The sequence below is a fragment of the Pongo abelii genome, chromosome 8, assembly GCF_028885655.2.
Source record: "Pongo abelii isolate AG06213 chromosome 8, NHGRI_mPonAbe1-v2.0_pri, whole genome shotgun sequence".
NCBI classification, from domain to species: domain Eukaryota; kingdom Metazoa; phylum Chordata; class Mammalia; order Primates; family Hominidae; genus Pongo; species Pongo abelii.
In genome coordinates this window covers 27,000,494-27,020,113 of record NC_071993.2, presented here as the reverse complement: position 1 = coordinate 27,020,113, position 19,620 = coordinate 27,000,494, and the positions used below count along the sequence as shown (strand labels likewise).

At 37.9% G+C, this 19,620-nt stretch overlaps 1 protein-coding gene across 12 annotated transcripts in view; it reads left to right on the top strand.

Moving 5' to 3' along the window:
• ABI1 (abl interactor 1) overlaps positions 1-19,620 on the top strand; it is a 117,816-nt gene that overhangs the window by 80,271 nt on the left and 17,925 nt on the right. For 7 of the 12 annotated variants that reach the window (XM_009245186.3, XM_009245187.3, XM_009245190.3 and 4 more), the window contains exons 3-7: positions 7,282-7,458; positions 13,430-13,444; positions 14,175-14,275; positions 15,526-15,666; positions 19,191-19,291. In XM_009245186.3, the coding sequence (XP_009243461.1) occupies positions 7,282-7,458; positions 13,430-13,444; positions 14,175-14,275; positions 15,526-15,666; positions 19,191-19,291 (535 nt within the window). 12 annotated transcript variants of the gene reach the window in all.

Below are 19,620 nucleotides of genomic sequence, written 5' to 3'. Positions count from 1 at the left end.
CCCATTTCCCCACCTCCCTAGTTATGTGGGACCTACTTTTAAGTCAGACGGCACAGGCTGACAGTTTCTCCAATGTGGCCTCCCTGATGGCTGGTAAGCCTTAGGGTTCCGAGTTCAGTATGAATACTTCTCTAGTACTGGTTTGTGGAGAGATGGCCTGAAGGCAATCAGTCCAATCTGTCCTGTTTATCATCTGTGCCACCAACTCGATGGCATTCATCTGTCCCTTGAAATGACTGTCCCTTGAAAAGACGCCTAAAGTTATGGACAGGTGTTTCGTGTGGGAGATTTGGGAGCTTGGACCATCCTCTGCTGCTTCTGAGAGACTGTGTGGTTAAGGAGAATGATGATTGAGTAGTGATCAAAGTTGTGTGGCGGGGTAGGGGCAGACCCAGTAGTCAGTTAAATGTGAGGTTTTGCACATTTGCAGAGAAATGTCCTTTGTGAGGGATGATTCTAAAAGACGGATCACTAATGTCGCTCCTTTTTCCTTACTTCCCAACATCTAAGGTGTTTTCCCCACAGGTGCCAGACAGGGTTGTTGTACCCCTTTGACTGCCACAAAATCAGTGTGTCCCATTCCAGTAGCTAGCTTTACCTTTTTTCCAGTCATCTCTGACTCAAACCCAGACCTTTTGTCTGGAAGGGCCAGGTGCAAGAGCGACAAAGGGCCTTTTTATTAAACTTACAGAGACCCTTTTATGTCTCCTACTTTTGTCCACATGAGCCACTCTAGGGGAAGCAGTGTACTTAACTAAGTGGTCATTATTATTTAAGACCAAAGAAATCCAGCAAGAAAATCCAGATCGTCAATTCCAGGTGGCTGAACCTGAATTAAGTTTATACCAAAGACCTCCTTTTGGCTGGGTTGCCACCCAGAGAGTAGACCAATCAAGCCAGCCTGGGATTTCCATTAGAGGAAAGAAGAAGCATCATGCTTAGGAATGGTCAGGGTGGAATCCCAAGTGGCCAGGAGATGTTCTCTTTCTGGAGACAGCCACATTCAGTGACCAAACTGCTGTACTCCTGTGTAGACCAGGAGGAGGTGGCGGAGGTATACTCAGAAATCTTTTGAGTTGATTAAAATTTTTTTTTAAATTGTGGCAAAATACATATATGATTACCATCTTAACCATTTTAAGTGTACAGTTCAGTGATGTTAGGTATAGTTACAATGTTGATCAACCAATAATCTCTAGGACTCTTTTTATCTTGTAGAAATTAAACCCTATACCCATTAAACAAGTGTCCTTCGAGCTTTCCTCCCCCAGGCAACCACTATCTCCATTTTCTGTCTTTATGAATTTGACTACTCTAGTACCTCATATAAATGGAATCATACAATATTTGTCTTTTTGTGACTGGCGTATTTCACTCAATAATGTCCTCAAGGTTCATCCATATTGTAGCATATGTCAGAAGTTCCTTCATTGTTAAGTCTAAATACTATTCTATTGTATGTATATATCACATTTTGTGCATCCATTGATCTGTTGATGGATTGTTGGGTTACTTTCATCTTTTGGCTGTTGTGAATAAAGCTCCTAGGTGACCCTGCTTTCAGTTCTTTTGGGTATATACCTATAATTGGAATTGCTGGGTTATGTGCTAATTCTGTTTTTAATTTTGTGAGGAATCACTATACTATGTTTCACAGTGACTGCAAGTGCACAAGGGCTCCAGTTTCTCCACATCCTGATTTTTTTGATAGTAACCATCATTATGGATGTGAGGTTGTGTCACATTGTGGTTTTGATTTGCATTGCCCTAATGATAAGTGGTATTGAGTGTCTTTTCATGTGCTTATTTGCCATTTGCCTGTCTTTTTTTTTTTTTGAGACAGAGTCTCACTCTGTTGCCAGGCTGGAGTGCAGTGGCATAATCTCAGCTCACTGCAGCCTCTGACTCCCTGGTTCAAGTGAGTCTCCTGCCTCAGCCTCCCGAGTAGCTGGGACTACAGGCACACACCACCATGCCCAGCTAATTTTTGTATTTTTGGTAGAGACAGGGTTTCACCATGTTGGCCAGGATGGTCTCCATCTCCTGACCTTGTGATCTGCCCACCTTGGCCTCCCAAAGTGTTGGGATTAACAGGCGTGAGCCACTGTGCTCGGCCTCTATTTGCCTGTCTTCTTTGGAGAAATGTCTAGTCAAGTCTTTTGCCCATTTTTGAGTTGGGTTTTTTTTGTTGTTATTGAGGTTTTTTGAGTTGATTTTTGATAAGGCTGTTGCAGCACTAAGCGATATAAGAGGCTTGTAGATGGTAGAGTGTCACCTACCTTGACTAACAGCTCATTGTTGAGTGACTTTTGTGATAAAAAGCATACCTATTGTCAGAATGCAAATGATGTGGAAAGTAAAAATAGGACACAGATTAGTGTCAAGGACCATGATACTGTGGCTGGAGTCAGCTGATTGAACTGGAATAGCAGTACCAGACCCTGGAAAAGTGTCATCAATAGTGAGACCCCACTGATAGCCTGAAGAAGGTTGTCTGATGCAACCAATCTGCCAGTAGCATGTGATGTGGTTCCTCTCACCATGAGACAAATGAGTCCTTTTCCAGAGGTGGCAGCCTCTGCATCAGGAACATAGAGTCTTTTACTTTGTATCCACTCTATGATGATAGATATGTTGCTGTGTCTGGTATGATGATGGATCCAGCAGCATAGGTAGCAGTCTTAACCATGCAGCTTGATCAGAGGCTTGATTAAAATTGGTCTTATCAGACAATGAACCCTTACCGTAAACATCTATATTAGTGACCCAGATGGTTTGATCAGCAACTACAGTTGATCTCCATGGTTTTTGGACAGTCTTAAATATGTCATTCTGTAGTTTTCCAAGTGGCTGACTAAATAGCTAGGCAGTTGGTAATAGCCTGATAGTCAGTAAAAATATAACAAGGTTTTCAAGGGGAATATTGGCCAGATCTGTGAGAATGTCCTTGAGTTTTGCCCGTGGAACAAAGCAACCACACCCATTTTCAGTTCTGTATCATGGGCACTGGAGTTTACAGCCCACTAGGCACCACAGGGTCTCAGCTTAGTTGAATCATCAGTGAAACAGGCCCAGGCATTTAGGGAACCTCTGTGAATCAAGGGCCTCACTGAGCTAGCAGATTTGGTTTAGGTGGCAGAATGTAAGATCAGACGTTCTCAAAGGGAGAAGCTGCTACTTTTTCATGTAAAGCTGAGATGCCCTAGGGGCCAGACTGGCTGCATTCTTGAATATTACCAGTTCCATGTGATGAGAGAGGCTTGTTGGGCCTTTCCCACCTTATTAGTCATTGCATTTGAGTTGACTCATCCCCCAAATGGGAATCTTTTCAAAAGAGGCATACCTAGTAGCTACGTCAGGGAGGCATTGAATCCAAACCCAAGAGTCACCTCCAGAAGAGGTTGTTCCTCTTGCCAGAGGGTCTAGTCAGGGAAGTCATCTGTGCACAGACTTGTACTCAAACAGGTCATAAGGATTGTGGGGCCCCAAACCTACTAATGCCTTTCTACATGGGCTCTTCGCAGTGAGCATAATCTCCCTGGAGCTTATGAGCACTCACAGTCCAGGCATGTAAAATATCAATACCACTATACACTCAGCAGTGGAAGCCACAAACAGTAGTACATTGAATGGTCCAAAGAGCCCCACCCAAAAGGTCACAGTAGCTTCCCTTCCCTACTTTGAACCCTACCCAGACCTCAGCAGTTGGAAGCTGGTAACTTATTCTTCCACAGGATGGGTATGAAGGTGCCTTGGGCTCCTGTATCCAACAGAGCCGTAAAATGTTGAGTCTGTGCTCTCCCCAAAGTTATGTAGCCTACCCAGGTGTATGTGGTCTTCAGTCTCCTTTGGGAACTTGGAGAAGTTGGCCCCACTCCTAATCATCTTTCTTCATAAAGCAGCTGAGGTTGAGGGATGAGGGAGGCTGGGAGAGAGTAGCTTTGCACCAATGAGCAAGAGACATTTACTTTCAGTTTTGAGTGCTGCTATAGCTGTGTGCTGATCAGTCCAATAAACCTGCAGTAATTTTGCTCCTACCAAAACCCTGTATTCTGTGCAAGATCATTATTGCTTGAGCCCAGGAGTTCGAGACCAGCCTGGGCAACATTGTGAGACCTCATCTCTACTAAATATTATATTTTAAAAATTAGCCTGTCATGGTGGGATGCACCTGTTATCCCAGCTGCTCAGGAAGCTGAGGTCAGAGGATTGCTTGAGTGCAAGAATTTGAAGATTGCAGTGAGCCGTGATTGTTCCACTGCACTCCAGCCTGGGTGACAGAGTGAGACCTTGTCTTACACACACACACAAAAGGTCATCATTATGGACGGTATCCATTTCTTTTTGGGAACACCTTGATCGAACAACTATAGCTTTGTTGCTTTCTGGTGGGGCAAATGGGTTTTGTACCCTTTGGCTGACAGCCTTGATCTGCACAATGGCATCATTTTTTAGAAGTCTACCTTAATGTAGGCTCTTTGCTGCTCCATTGTTAAGACAATGTCAAGATAAGATCTCTTAAATTCTTGCTCGATTTCAGTACTAGGACTACTGGAGTTTTCTAAGGCTGCAGGACTAACAGCAAGAATTATCTAGATTCTTTGAGCTAATTTCTGATTCTTCAGTGAATCACCTTGATCCGCATTTTAAACCCAATCTAGTACAGTAGGAGTCTGTAGACTGGTTGGTGTCCAAGGGAGTTTGTCTCAGGGAAATTTCCCTGAGAGTTTCAAAGGTTTCTTATAGTGGACAGGTTATACCACCAGAAAATGCTGAGGCCCTTTCCAGTCATCTTGAAAGGATTTAATGTTGACAAGGTAGACTGCAGTAGGAGCTGAACGCTGAGATAGCCAGCAAAATGCATTCTTCTTTAACAACCATGACATGCCTGAGCAATGTAACTACATGCCCCTCATCTTCCAAGCAAACTTGCCAAAGTTCTAAAGATTTGTTTGGCTCTGCCTACAATGGTTGCACGTTTTCTTACTTTCGAACTCGGTGTAGATGCATGTCTCTGTAACTGTTGTCCAAGGGAAACAGAACCTTATGTGCCCCTGTATCCCTCTTCTAGACAAATCTTAGTCTGGAAGATTTCATGAAGCAGACCTGCTGAGGCTGACTGTCAGCTTGATAAGGAAGTCCTGCCATCTTCAGGAGTGTTGACAATAACCAGGGCATCATTCAGGCTGTTGTCTTTGAATCTGCCTACTTCCTGGTACTTATCCTGAAACTTCCTCTTCATTTCAGCCTCGTTCACAGGCACTAAAGTGGAGGATCATTCATTGCCTGGTTGACCATACAATTTGGACAACATGTTGGTTAATGATTCTCATGAACTTTTCTCAATTTCTACTAACTGGTCTTTCCTTCCATTTCTAGAAAGCTTTGTCCCCATCAGCATTCTATTTTAATTGCCAAAACTATCGAAAATTGTGACGGTCCTGAGATTTATCCTTGTTAACTAATGAGTTAGCCTACCACAATTTCATGGATTCTGTTGGAAGACATGAGACTCCTGGGTCAGAGACAAAGGACATCATTACTCATGGCAATAGTAGTAGCCAGAGTGTCAGCATTTGTGCTAGAAAACAGCCCCAGTTTCCATAGGGTACTGCAAAGAGCCAGGTGATGCCTGCATACACAGTTGTGTACATTAGAGAAACAGGACTCTCAACTTAGGGGACTACATCTTTTATAATGGGCAGAAAACCTTTCTCCTGGAGGTCTACATTAACTTTATTATATTGGACGGTAAGCAAATCTGCCTTTGCTTTCTAAGGAGATGCTATATTTTCTAAGGCTGTTTACTCTATAAACATCCAGAACAAAGGGAGTTCGTGCATCTTCTCACAAGATGTACAGAAATGATAGATACTCATGGAGAGGTGTCTCTATCTATCTTGGTTTGGAATTGGGATAGCATTTTTGATTAGAAGTTCTTTCTCGATTAAAAAATTCTGATGAAATAAGATAGAATCATAATAGATTTGATTCAAGCATAACATTGTGCTGTTCTTTTCCCTGGGAGTACCTTTTTTTTTTTCTTTTTCCTACTTCAGTTCATATCCTGGCCTCGTCTCACCTAGACTGCCACAATTATCCCTTAATTGGTTTCACTCTCTGTAGTCTTGTTCTATCTTCAATACCTCTGCTAGTGGGATCTTCTTAAAATGCAGAGGTGATCATGTCACTCAATTTAAATTTGTCATCAGTTCCGTATTAAGCCAGATTTTAAGTTGTTGAGCAGTTGTATAATTATTTCTCATGTGCTGGTTACTATCCAGTTTTAAGTTGGCAACTAAATAAAAAAATATATTTTTAAAAAGCCTTGTAGACCAGTCCTAGGTAGGCTCTACCAAACAGGTATGTAGGCTGCTTGCTGACAGTTTATGTCTGCTCTTACCATTTTTCTCTCTTAAACCTGTGTCTGCAGGATATTATTCTCTCTGCCTTTAATATTTTTCATATCTACCTCTTGACTCCTGTTTATCCTTTGAAACCTACCTACTCTGTAAAGCCATTAAATGAACCCTTTTCAACCTAGTTAGTTGTCTTGTTCTCAGCACCTTTATAGTAATTTTGAATGAACTGTGCATATGTCATTATAGCACTTGCTTCATTGTGTTGTAATTACTTTTTTGGGGGGGTGTGTGGGGAGGTTCTGCATCACACTGAATAAATAAAGTGTCAGCTACTCATACCAGGACAACTTTCCCTTTCTACACATACCAAATCTCTCTATTTTTGAGACAGCGTCTCCCTCTATTGCCCAGGCTGGAGTGCAGTGGCACAATTACAGCTCACTGCAGCCTCGACCTCCCCGGTTGAAGCAATCCTCTCACTTCACGTCCCCAGTAGCTGGGACCACAGGCGCATGCCACCATGCCTGGCTGTTTTGTACTTTTTGTAGAGACAGGGTTTTGCCATGTTGCCCAGGCTGATCTTGAACTCCTGAACTCAAGCAATCCACCTGTCTTGGCCTAAAGTGCTGATATTACAGGCATGAGCCACCATGCACGGCCCACATACCAAATTGTTAGGAAAGAAAACTGCTTTCCAGAGAATTATTTTAGAATCAAATCCATTACATTAGTTGGTGCTTTAAACCACCACTAAATATTCTCTGCTTTTAGCCTAGTATAATTTAATAGTATTCACTGGAAAATAGACATGTGGTGTACAGTCCTGTGGTCCATCCTAAATATGGTCCAATGTATATGGATAGCAAACATATTATTATGTCAAATAATATTTTCTTGTTTTGTTCAAATTAAAATATAGACTGTGGATATTCATAAAGAGAAAGTGGCTCGAAGAGAGATTGGTATTTTGACAACAAATAAGAATACATCAAGAACTCACAAAATAATAGCACCTGCGAATATGGAGCGCCCTGTAAGGTATATTCGGAAACCTATCGATTACACAGTTCTGGATGATGTGGGCCATGGTGTCAAGGTAAGCATTTTATGTTACATTAACAAACTAATTTGCATATCCAGTAAATATTTTGGATAGGAAATATTGTGATAAAGATGATTTTAATTAATAGAGTCTCTTTAGCAGCTAGCATTATAATTTTCATACAATATTTAAAACACATTTTACTAAGGTTGGGGTGCAATTTTATCAGTTCAATAGGCTGTATTAAAAAGATATTAAAATTAGAAATGGTTATTAAGCCATAAATCCTAGACAAATATTACCCATATGTGTTGTGAATTCTGTCTTTCTTTCACTACTGAACATTTAAAAATAAAAATCTACATGCTTTTCAAAATTGCTTTAGAAAATATAAATACTTGTATCGTTTCATTTCTAAATATGTATATATATTTATATATCTGTGTGTGTATATATAATGCCAGCAACTTATTAAAAAATGAAAATTGTATGTAATTTTGTCTTAATGCCCCCCACTCTCCCCCACAAAAAAAACCCACAACAGATTTTCAGGAGAGATATGATGTGTTGCCTGTGTTCATTTCTAAGCATGGAAAATAAGCTGATCTTGAAGGATACCTGTAGTGTATCAGCTTTTTGGTATTTATGGGTCATTTTGCAAGCATTTGGAATGACCTAAATTCTTTCACTGTCTCTGCTCAGGATAAACTATTCCTTTGAAATTTGGTAGTTCCTTTCCAAGAGGACTATTTGATTTGGATTCTGGTCTTCAGAATATTTTGTAAGTTTTTAAGGGGTCAGCTAGAATCTTGAAGCTTGTCCTAGCTGATTGATCTGACTGGTGCTTTTGCTAGATCTGTTACATTCTGGATTTTCTGGGGTTCCTGGTCAAGAGAGTATAGCTGACAGCATTGACCTTTATTCTGCTCCTCTCTGAGACTATTGGAATCTCCTCTTCACTTTTTATGTCTGGAAATTGTATGTAAAATTGGAACACATTGCAAATGCAGAGGAGACTGCTTGTTTATTTCTTGTGTTTTTATCCAGGGATGTGGCTAGGATTGTATAAGAGCTGAAATTCAGTTTTAATTCAAGGTGCTTTAAACTAGACTGATCTCTGGGGTTGGAGTTTTGAGAAGCTGGGGAAAATGTCTTTTGTGTTACTATCCACCTTGGGATTTAAAGAAAAAGGATATATTCATGCATGCATGTATGTATACATACATACCTGTATACATGTACACACACACATGCACACACACACACTCACACTCACTTCTCCCCATTTTGCCTCATCTTGATTATTCTTCCTACCAAAGCAATACACATTTATTAAAAAATTTTTTCTGTCATTGTCTTAGTAGTGAATATCCGCCATTACCTTATCCCTCAATGAGTAATTGTGTTTAACATTTCAAAACATAGTACTTAGCTGAGTATAAGATGAATCCAAATTTTACAAGGAAGTTTTGGGTGAGAAAATTTAACTATTTCATCGTATATGTGTAAGTGGGAGGTATAAACAGCATAATATATGCTGAAAGTATATGAATGTGAATTTTGGAAATCTGCTTTCTAGCCATAATATGGATACATTAGACACAAGGGTCGGGGGGTTTGGTTTTTTTTTTTAGATTTTTTTATTGTGGTGAGATACTTATAACATAAAATGACTAACTCTTTTTAGGTGTATAGTTCTGTGACATTAAGTACATTCACATTGTTGTGCAGGCTATTTTAAAATATATTTTTGGCGAGGAATGAAGGTACATGGTCTGTGAGAAGAATATATTTTAGAAGTTGATTATTTGGCATATTAGTCTATAGTTTGTTTCTGTGACTGAAAAATACACTCATACATACAATTACTTTTCCCCAGTAGTCTTAATGCTGCTTTATTTTCTTAGTTTTGTGTTCTCTCTAAAGGATCATTGTTGGCTTAAATATTTCCAGAGCATTGTAGAGATGTGTGAAGGTAGAAATTTTGGTAGTAGTTAATGAACACATGCCAGGCCAAAATTATTAGAAGGAAAAGTTTAAGTTTATTTTAAAATTAGTGTTTTGAGGATAGTGAGACACTGCTTACAGCTTTTGAATTATTTTTGTATCTTTTGCCCACTTTTCTATTTAGAAGTTTCTTTTCTTACTGACTCGTAAGAGTCCTTTGTTTTCTGTTTGAAGAGAGTAGCCCCTCATATATTGGCAAATATTTACTCATATTGCTATTTGGCTTTTGACTTTGATGTTTTTTGGTATTTAAGAAATATACATACAGAATTTTTAAAATTATATCCAAATATATTAATATTTTTCTTATCGCTACTAGGCTTCATGCTTACGATTGCCATACTCCAAGATTAATATTCCATTGCATTTTCTTATTTTGTGATGTAAATTTTAGTGTTTTGGTATTGTATTTAAATATACCTGGGTTTTATTTAAATAATATTTACTGTGTTAATGCGTTTTATGCTATGAAATAAATGGTACATGTTAGTTTAATAGGAATTTAAAAATATGCAAAATTTCCCAAAGTAAATCTGGTTTGATTTTTGGGAATAATAATAAGATATGTATAAGAGAATCCCAGCATAGAGAAACTACCAGAACCTATTCATAAAGGAGAATGAAAAGAAGATGATCTTTGTAAGTGAGCACAAGGTTTGAGAGGAAGCTAGAATAGAGAAGGCTTGAATACTTAGCAAGAAATTTACATTTATTTTGATGAACACTAGTAATAACAGCCTGGATCATAATTTACAAAAGACTTTTCATATGTAGATGGCCCTTTGTATCTCTAGCTTTGCATCTGTGGATTCAGCCAACCTTGGATAAAAAAATTCCAGAAAGAAAAAGTAAAAAACACAAGGACAATACAAGAATAAAAAATAATACAAATAAATACAATATAACTACTATTTACACACCATTTACCTTGTATTAGGTATTATAAGTAATTTAGAGATGATGTAAAGTATACTGGAGGGTAGTGTTGGTTATATGCAAATACTACACCAGTTTATATGAGGGATTTGAGCATCCTTGGATTTTGGTATTCATGGTGGTCCTGGAACCAAGCCTCCTTGATAGCAAGGGATGACTGGATTACTGTGTGTTTGTGTGCTTGTTTTTAAGCTTCAAAAGATTATGTGATCTAGGAGTTGTTAGATTTTATTATTGGTCTTAAAAGATGAACTTAGATACGTTACTTTTTTTGGAGTTTGAGTTTACAGTGATTCATGAGTCGGGCAGCTTCAGACCACAGGAGACATGAAGCAGGGGGAAGTTCAAGAAAGCAAGATAAGCAAAATATTTGATTGGTTAGAAGTTAATTGTGGTTTCTGATTAGTGAAGTTCCTAGTTAGAGGTTAGTTGGAGGTTTCTGATTAAGTTTCTCTCAGTTGTGTTTTGGTTTGCCTAAGTAGGAACCCAGAAGGCTGGAGCCATCTCAGCCTAATGGTCTTAGCCTAATGGCTTTCTGATTAATTTTTTTTAAACAGTGTAGAAACTATAAAGCTTTATAATATTTACATAGGAATGTTTTTTTTTTTAATTTTAATTGTATAAAGCAGAGGACTGAGTTAAGAATCATTTCAAAGAAAGAATTGGCCTTGGCTGGGTGCAGTGGCTCATGCCTGTAATCTTGGCACTTTGGTAGTCTCAGGTGGGAGGATCACTTGAGGCCAGGAGTTCAAGACCAGCCTGGCCAACGTGGTGAAACCCCGTCTCCTAAAAATAAAAAATTTAGCCAAGCGTGGTGGCACACAGTTTTAATTACAGCTACTTGGGAGGCTGAGGCAGGAGAATCGCTTGAACCCGGGAGGCAGAGGTTGCAGTGAGCCAAGATTGTGCCACTGCACTCCATCCTGGGCAACAGAGCCAGCAAAAAAAAAAAAAAAGAATTAGCATTAGACATTTAGTGCCTATGACATACAAAACTATGATGTACTTAGAAGATAGGGAGGAATCAAAGGGAATTTCAGACAGATTCCAGGCAAATGGTAGAATTACTCATCCATAAAGGTAAATGTTAAGGAAACAAAGTGAGATTTTTTTTAAAAAGAGACAGCGTCTCACTGAAGTGCAATAGCTCAATCACAGCTCACAACTTTCTAGGCTCAAGTGATCCTCCCTCCTCAGCCATCCAAGTAGCTGGGGCTACAGGTGTGCGCCACTATGCCTGGCTAATTTTTTATTTTTTTTTAGGAGAAGGGGTTTCGCCGTGTTGCCCAGGCTGGTCTCAAACTCTTGGGCTCAAGCAGTCCACCTGCCTTGGCCTCCCAAAGTATTGGGAGTTACAGGCGTGAGCCACCATGCCTAGCCTGAAATGAGATCTTAAGGAAATAAAAAAGTTTCATTTTGGATATGTTTTGGGGATATTTAAATAAAAAATTTTATAGATTTCTAACAAAAATATTAGTATTTTGAGTTGTAAGAGGTAGAGGTTATTTCCTACTAACACTTGCCAACATTGACACATCTGCATGTGTAATAACACTTAATAGAGGAGGCTGAACTTCATGAGAGGTTAAAGCTTATACCATTGCATAGTAGCACAGAGTTCAAGTAGAATTTTCATTCCCAATCTAATTCTTCTTTTATTCTTTCCATTTGGGACCAACTTATACTTGAATGCTAATTTTTTGTTTCTTATCCACTTGAAATGACAAATGAAGGAAGATATGTGGACATATTTAGAATATTTTCTTGGTTATTTTAGGATAGTATTTAGTGTATTATGTATATACATTATAAGATATACATTGGTATGTAAGTATATACTATACATGTATAGTATATATCATAATACAGATACTAAAGTATACATTAGTATATTTTATCTTCAAGGATCCTAATAATGTTACTCAAATTTTATTCTCTAGATGTGAAATGTCTTGGTTAGGTAGGGTACCAGATGTTGTTTCCAGATAGAAGTAAGCAGTATCATTTTAAACAAACATTGAAGTGTACCAAATTTCTGGCACAGTTTCTATAAATGAGAATGTATCCAAGAGACACCAAATCTCTCCTTTGGATGATTTCCTTTGATACTGCCTTGTGGCCACCTGAAAAATGGTAGTTCCTTGTTGAGAATGTCAGATGTTATTAAAAAAAAAAAAAAAAGCTCGAAGCCCCCAAATCTATAAAAAATTAGACTCTAAAACCTGAGGGTATTTTTTTTTTAGTGGCATTGTACAAGTAGTGATGCTTTAGGACTACACATTGTTTCATGTTGTGTAGGCTCGTCAGCTTTAATAGAAGTAGCCTTTAGGATCAAAACAACTTTTCTTCAACTTTGAATTTTGACTTAACTGGCTCAGATGAAAACTTAGAACTAAAGCTACTTAGAACTTCCTATTAGTGTTGACCTGCTCAGGATTGGGGTTCAGAAGCTAGGAATGAGAGAGTTTTCCAGACCCTGTTTGTTTATTTCTTAGTTAGAATCTGGCTAAGTTATCACTGTGCATAATGAGTTTGTTTTTAAACATCGAGATACTAGGTCCTTTTTTCATTTTTGAAAGCAATCTGTGGTTTTGAATTTTAATGTTTGCAGTTTATCACTTTTTAAACTATACTGCCATTGAAGTAATGAATACTCATACTTGGATATTCATTATCCAGTAAAGTGTTAGGTCTCGTGCACCGATATGTTAAAATAGCTTCACATCTAATGTGTTATGGTGTTTGTATTTAAATGAGCGTATTTTTGAAATCATCTGTTATTCGGTTGGATTAGTTCCATAGGACAAAATACTGACTTAAAAAATCATTGAGCCTGCGTGAGATTGGAATAATTAAGTAGTGGTTTCCTTATGAATATAATTCTTTTGAAAAATACATGAAACACATGAGTATTTCCCCAGTACATATGGATATCTTTTTCTTTACAAAGTATTTGAAACATGGCTGGAAAAAAGCTTATTAACATGAATTGAATAACTGTAAATGTAAACCTGTCCTATCAGATATAACTTACCTAGCATTAATGTCTACTTTTTCCCCCCCTTTTCTTGCCAACGTAAAGTGGCTAAAAGCCAAGGTAAGAGCCATTACTTATCATTTGATCCACAGTATTTCCTCTGTATTGATAGAGGCTGCAGAGCCACTAAAATTTGAAAACTCTTCTTATGTCTGTCTGCTTTTCCCTGTAGGATTTATGTAGATTAAATATACTCAAGTTCAGTTCAAATAAGCAACATTTAGCTTGGCTGTGTTAATATATCAAAGATATATTGACATCTATGTTTATATAGGAACATTAATTTTGCTAACATTTATTGCTTTGCTCATTTTTCGATAGTTGCCTTGCTTTCATTGACTTACAATTAGGAGGTTTCCCAGACATCATATGTGACTTTGTTACTGAATTGTTGGGATGAAGATGATTTTTCAGATGGGTATTTGAGCAAATTGACAAGTAAGATCTATAGTTTATGTTCATGCACACATTTCAAAAATTTTAGGAAACCCAGTGTTTGAATGCAGATAAGTTTGATCTCAGTGAACATGTTTAACAATAAAATAAGATATTAAATCCAGTCATCTCACCTGTATTTGGCTACAGTGTGATATGAATGGCATAAAATAATAGGAAAACCAAGTGCAAGTGGTTCCTTGACTTTTTAAACTGTAGTACCAAAGTCTTTATTCAAACTGTCTGGGAATCCTTAATTCACATTCTGATATTAAAAAAAGTAATAATACATGGTGTTAAAACACCAGGAGAACAATTTGATATAAAAATAAAAGCATTTCTTTCTACATTTTAGCATGGAAATAACCAGCCTGCAAGAACTGGCACACTGTCGAGAACAAATCCTCCTACTCAGAAACCGCCAAGTCCTCCCATGTCAGGCCGGGGAACACTGGGGTAAGAATTCAACTACATTTTGCAAAATAATTCATATGCTAAAGGAAAAGATGTTTCTGTGACTTAAGTAAGTGTATGGGATCCGTGCCACACTACCCTCTCTATGTGACGCTACCTTTTACAAATTCATTTTAATTCCTATTTTCCTGAACAGAATCCCAAATGAATCTGCCAGCTTTGTAATATTCTCTATAATCTGTACCAGGAAAGTTTTTATGTATGTATAAATGGCATTATTTATTTTTTGTCATCTAATTTTTAAAAAATATCAATCTGACTTGTTTGTTTTAAATGGAATGATTAGAGTGTTCCAAATGGTGCCTTTCCATGTGTTTACAGTATCTATATTGTAGAACTTTGACTAGTGGTCTACTTTTGTGTAGCATGGCTTAGTCCACAGCTCTTCTGTTTCCCCTATTGGTGTCTGAGACTTAGGGACTCTTTACTTTAGGAAAGTATGCACTTTACTTGTAACTATGCTTCTGCTGGTAATCTTAGGCCTCTTCACACTAGAGTAGCTCCATGGGAAGGCCAGTTGGGCAAGTAGAAAAGATAACAGTGCCTTCTTCCTTCCTAGTTCTCAGTGTACTAAATATAGTGAATACTTGCCAAAGCATTACATTTCTTTAAGGTTGTTTTTCTTAACACTGGAAATATTATATTGGATTTCTTATTTTTTGGTGGAGGGGTTGTTCAACGCTCAGTCTTCTTTTAAGAAGGTCTTAGTTGTCATTTTTATTCATTAAACCCTCTGCCCCTGAAAAAAAAAATGAAGTTATTAAACAGGATAGTCGAAATCATTTATTGAGAAATTAATGATTAGAATGTATGTCTCCATTTATTGCCATATTGAGGTGGGAATAAATTGCAGCTTCCTATGTAAATAAATTTAGCTTCCTGTTTAAAGGACAGTGGCTTGTGGGTGACTGGACTGAGAATAATGTACATTTTAAAGTTTGCTATTACTGAGCATTTAAAAAATTATAACCATAATTTTTAGAAATAAGGTTAGGACTTTAAATTACCCTTTCCTATGTTTTTCCTAGGAAAAGGTGACAAATTTTAGTTTTCATGTTAAAGTAACAAAATTCATATATCCCAGTAAAGAATATTTTTTAAAATTACAAACTTTGTCATATATATTTTTAAATCCTGGTATACATGGTCACAAAGGGAGACTCACATATTTTTGGGAAAAATACAATTTTATCTTTTTATTCATTATTCCTTTCTCCACTATGCTTCTTTAGACGGAATACTCCTTATAAAACCCTGGAACCTGTTAAACCCCCAACAGTTCCTAATGACTATATGACCAGTCCTGCTAGGCTTGGAAGTCAGCATAGTCCAGGCAGGACAGCATCTTTAAATCAGAGACCAAGGACACACAGGTAAGCCTTTAGGTTGAGTATCTGAACATCTCTAAAGTGGGTGTAACTAACTGGCGACAGACTCCTATGGAGGTGCTGAGTAAAGGTGAGGTGCCACTCTAATGCTAATATAAAATGTAAAAGTTGGGGGAATAATATTATATATGTTCCTGTAAGTTTGTGTTATAACTTCTGTTTCTGTTTTTTTTTTTAGCTTTTTAAAACATCTGTTTGTACTATTAATGGATTGTTTGTATTTCCTCCTTTTGATAGAGGTACAGACTGTATCAGACTCTATGGGTTAAGACTAAAGAATTTTTTTCTTTTTTTGTGTGTGACAGAGTTTTGCTCTTGTTGCCCAGGCTGGAGTGCAGTGGTGCGATCTCGGCTCACTGCAACCTCTGCCTCCCAGGTTCAAGCAATTCTCCTGCCTCAGCCTCCCAAGTAGCTGGGATTACAGGCCTGAGCCACCACGCCTGGCTAATTTTGAGTTGAGACGGGGTTTCTGCATGTTGGTCAGGCTGGTTTCGAACTCCCGACCTCAGGTGATCCTCCTGCCTCGGCCTCCCAAAATGCTGGGATTATAGGTGTGAGTCACTGTGCCCGGCCCTAAGAATGTTTTAAAATGCTCTTTTAAAAAAATTCAAGGCAAACCACTCAAATACTTTCGGAGAAAAGATTAAATATCATAGGAATTATACAACGTGATTTAAACTTTCAGAGATTGAAGGAAAGAAGATTAAGCTTAAATCTGAGGGAGACTTTTTTTAAGAGAATCAGTATACTAGAATATGTTATAATAATAATAATAATAATAATATCTTTTTGGAGATGGAGTCTAGCTCTGTCACCCAGGCTGGAGTGCAGTGACGTGATCTCGGCTCACTGCAACTTCTACCACCCAGGCTTAAGCAATTCTCCTGCCTCAGCCTCCAGAGTAGCTGGGATTACAAGTGCACGCCACCACGCCTGGCTAATTTTTGTATTTTAGTAGAGATGAGGTTTCACCATGTTGCCCAGGCTGGTCTCTAACTCCTGACCTCAGGTGATCCGCCCACATCGGCCTCCCAAAGTGTTGGGATTACAGGCGTGATCCACCGCTCCCAGCCTTGTATTTATTATTTTTAAATGTCCTAAAAATCAATTACCCAGTGGATTTTTAAAAATTTAGTTACAGAGCATAACAAGCATTCAGAAAAGTATCCACTTCATTAAGTATACAGCTTGATGAATGGACACACATATAACCATCGCCCAGATCAGAAAATGGAACATTACCAGCAACCCAGAAGCCCCTCATGCTCCTTCCTGGTTATCGCCTCGACCTTCTTCCCCCAAAATATAGCAACTTCAATTTTTGAGTGCTTTATAAAACCAGATAAATTTATTATATAACCAAATTTGTTTTATTCTTCAGTTTTCTCTCTCACTTAATAATGTGGGCAGGGACCCTCTCTTTTGCCTTTACTCTTAGGTTGGTAAATGAGAGATAACTTATCAAAATGATTTATGGAATTCCACTAAATAGGGTATATCAAGATGCGAGATGCTAGGTAAGCGGTATTTATTACTATTGCTGCTGTTAGTAAACAAATTGTTAAGTTGATATCTGCAGTTACTGTATCAGGTCAAGTTCTTTGAGGAACAAAATTGTTCTCTTTGTTGTTATTGAACTCTTGGATTAAAGTATAGTTTTTCTCTATAGTGGAAGCATAGTTTAATCATATTCAACAAGCAGTTATTAAGTGTTGTTTCATTAGATATTAGGCATTTGTCAATAAGGCATAGTTCTTTTTTCAAGAGCTCATTCTGTTAGAACAGGGATCAGCAAACTTTTTCTATAAAGGGCCAGATTGTCAATATTTTAGGATTCGTGGGCCATATGGTTTCTGATGCAATTACTGAGATCTGTCATTGTAGCACAAAAGCAGCCATTGACAATACATAAATGAATGTGGCTATGTTCCAGTAAAACTTTATTTATAGCACTGACATTCTAATTTCATATAATTTTAAGGTGTTACAAAATATTATTCCTCTTTTGATTTTTTTAACTATTAAAAAATGTAAAAAACATTCTTAACTCACAGGTAGTAAAAATTGGGCAATGGACCAGTTTTAGCCCACAGGCCATAATTTGCCAACCCCTTGTTGGAAAAAAGACAGTAATTGAAGAGGAGCATAATAAGAGCGTAAATACTCATAGGGCTATGATGCAGTGACGGCACAAAGCTAAGTATTGCTCACCTGGCTTGAGGGAGTTAGGGAGGTCTTCACATCTAAGCTATGTCTGTTATATAAATGGCTTTTTTCTTTTTCTTCCATTAACATATGATCTAATTATAGAATGATCATATTGCAGAAGAAAATAAAAATCTTATCCAGGCATTGCAAATCTTTGCCCTTTGAATTTCTGGGCTTATTGAGCAAATGATGTAGATTTTAAAACATAATATGGAGCCTAAGGCTGCATGTGCACAAATATATGTTTTTACACATGTACACACATTACTCTAAACAACTGGACGGCACAAGATCTTATACCTCACTAGAAACAACTAGAGAGAGCCAGGTCCTAGAGCTAACAGGACAGTACATCCACAGGAAGTAGAATAGCGAGGAGTTGGTTAGAGTTTATCAGTAGCAACTATTCCAGAATGTCCAGACTGAAACTTCACTATTATCTTTCTTTGTCATTATGCTTATTTTCCAGAAAATTTCCCTGTGTTATCGCCTTTCTTTGAGATGAGAGGAAGTTTTCATATTAATTTTAGACTAGAACGGATTACCCTTTTAGTTTACTTCCACATCATTTGTACTTTCTCTTTTGTTGTATCTATTACATTACCTTTTCATGTCAGTTTTCCCATTATGGACTTCAGATGGTGTGGTTCATGACTGCATTGTTCACTGCTCTTCATAGCAGGTTTTGAATAAACAATTGTTGACTCGTACTATAAGATTTTGTTGGTGATAAATATTTCAACAGAGATGGTTTTAAGTACTGTGTTATCATTATATTGGTTCCAGATAGGTTGAGAAGTAGAGGAAACCATTTCAAATATTAGGATTAAGATTTGTGATGAATAACTTAAAAATTTCTTGTTACACACACACCCCCACCCACCCCCACCCAGCAACCCTCCCATTGCCTTCCACTTTTCCTCCCACTCTCCCTCCCTCCCCCCCTCCCCCGCTCCCTCTCCTTTCCCTTCCTCCCTGCCTCCTTCCCTTCCCCTCTTCCTCAGGTTCTGCATCCCCAGAGTAAGGCAGCCTCGGGTTGAAAATCCAGTATTCATGGGATGCAGAACCTATAGATATGGAAGATCAACATTTCATATCCACTGGTTCTGTAGGGCCAACTGCAGGACTTGAACATCCATGGGTTTTGGTATCCAAGGGGGTTCTTGAAACCAATCCTCCAAGGATACTGAGGGATGACTATATGACATAAAAGGAGTATTTAGTGGCCTTGGGTGATTACGGTTTTTTTAAAAATATGTCTCTAGAATTGGTTTTTCACAGTTTTTTTTTTTTCTTTTCAGTGGAAGTAGTGGAGGAAGTGGAAGTCGAGAAAACAGTGGTAGCAGTAGTATTGGCATTCCCATTGCTGTGCCTACACCTTCGCCACCCACTATTGGACCAGGTGTGTTATTTATTAATCTATGTTTAATATATGATAATATTTATGAGCTTTATTGTGGAAGGCTGAAATAAATTAGTCATATTGAGTAAAATTATTAATTAAATTTGTGATCATTGCTAGAATAAAGGCTGATAACAAAGTTAACAGTATTTTTAGATTGCTTTTCACAAAGTCTTTAGGATTTCACCAGCTGTTTCTCCTTATATGTACTGCATATTAAGTAGTTTTGTTAAATAACTTTTGTTGGCCATTTTGCTTTAGAAATATATTCATTCCTCAGTGTCCATGGGGGATTGGTTCCAAGGTCCCCTGCGGATACCAAAATGCAT